The 321-nt window shown below is 57.3% G+C and overlaps 1 protein-coding gene across 1 annotated transcript in view; it reads right to left on the bottom strand.

The window, feature by feature from the left end:
* The window catches only part of LOC104270016 (proprotein convertase subtilisin/kexin type 4-like), a gene marked incomplete at its 3' end in the record, with an annotated part of 5,224 nt that overhangs the window by 644 nt on the left and 4,259 nt on the right, over nucleotides 1-321 (bottom strand). Inside the window, 1 exon segment of the mRNA XM_009864245.1 lies at nucleotides 196-321. Within this exon segment, the coding sequence (XP_009862547.1) occupies nucleotides 196-321 (126 nt within the window).

Here is a 321-nt window from a genome sequence, read left to right on the forward strand (position 1 = left end):
TTCGTGGCTGTGTGCTGGCTGGGGAGACCCTCAGAACAAAACAACACAGCCCTGCAGGAGAAGAGGGCTCACGTGCCCAGGAGGAGCAGAATGAGGACAAGCCAACGAGTTGCTAATCAAAGTGGGGGAAGGAAGAGGCAATGACAGGGCAGTGGGTGAGCCCTGAGAATTGGGTTCACTCCCCTGGGCACCCACCGGTGTTATAGGCATCACCCTTGTTCTCCAGCTGAAGTGTCCAGGTCCCGTTGGGGTTCTCGTCCCAGAAGTGTGTAGACATGAAGGTCCAGTCCTTGTAGCCCTCTCGGCTGATGTCGTAGGGGC

The sequence above is a fragment of the Apaloderma vittatum genome, unplaced genomic scaffold, assembly GCF_000703405.1.
Source record: "Apaloderma vittatum isolate BGI_N311 unplaced genomic scaffold, ASM70340v1 scaffold27202, whole genome shotgun sequence".
Classification (NCBI taxonomy): Eukaryota; Metazoa; Chordata; class Aves; order Trogoniformes; family Trogonidae; genus Apaloderma; species Apaloderma vittatum.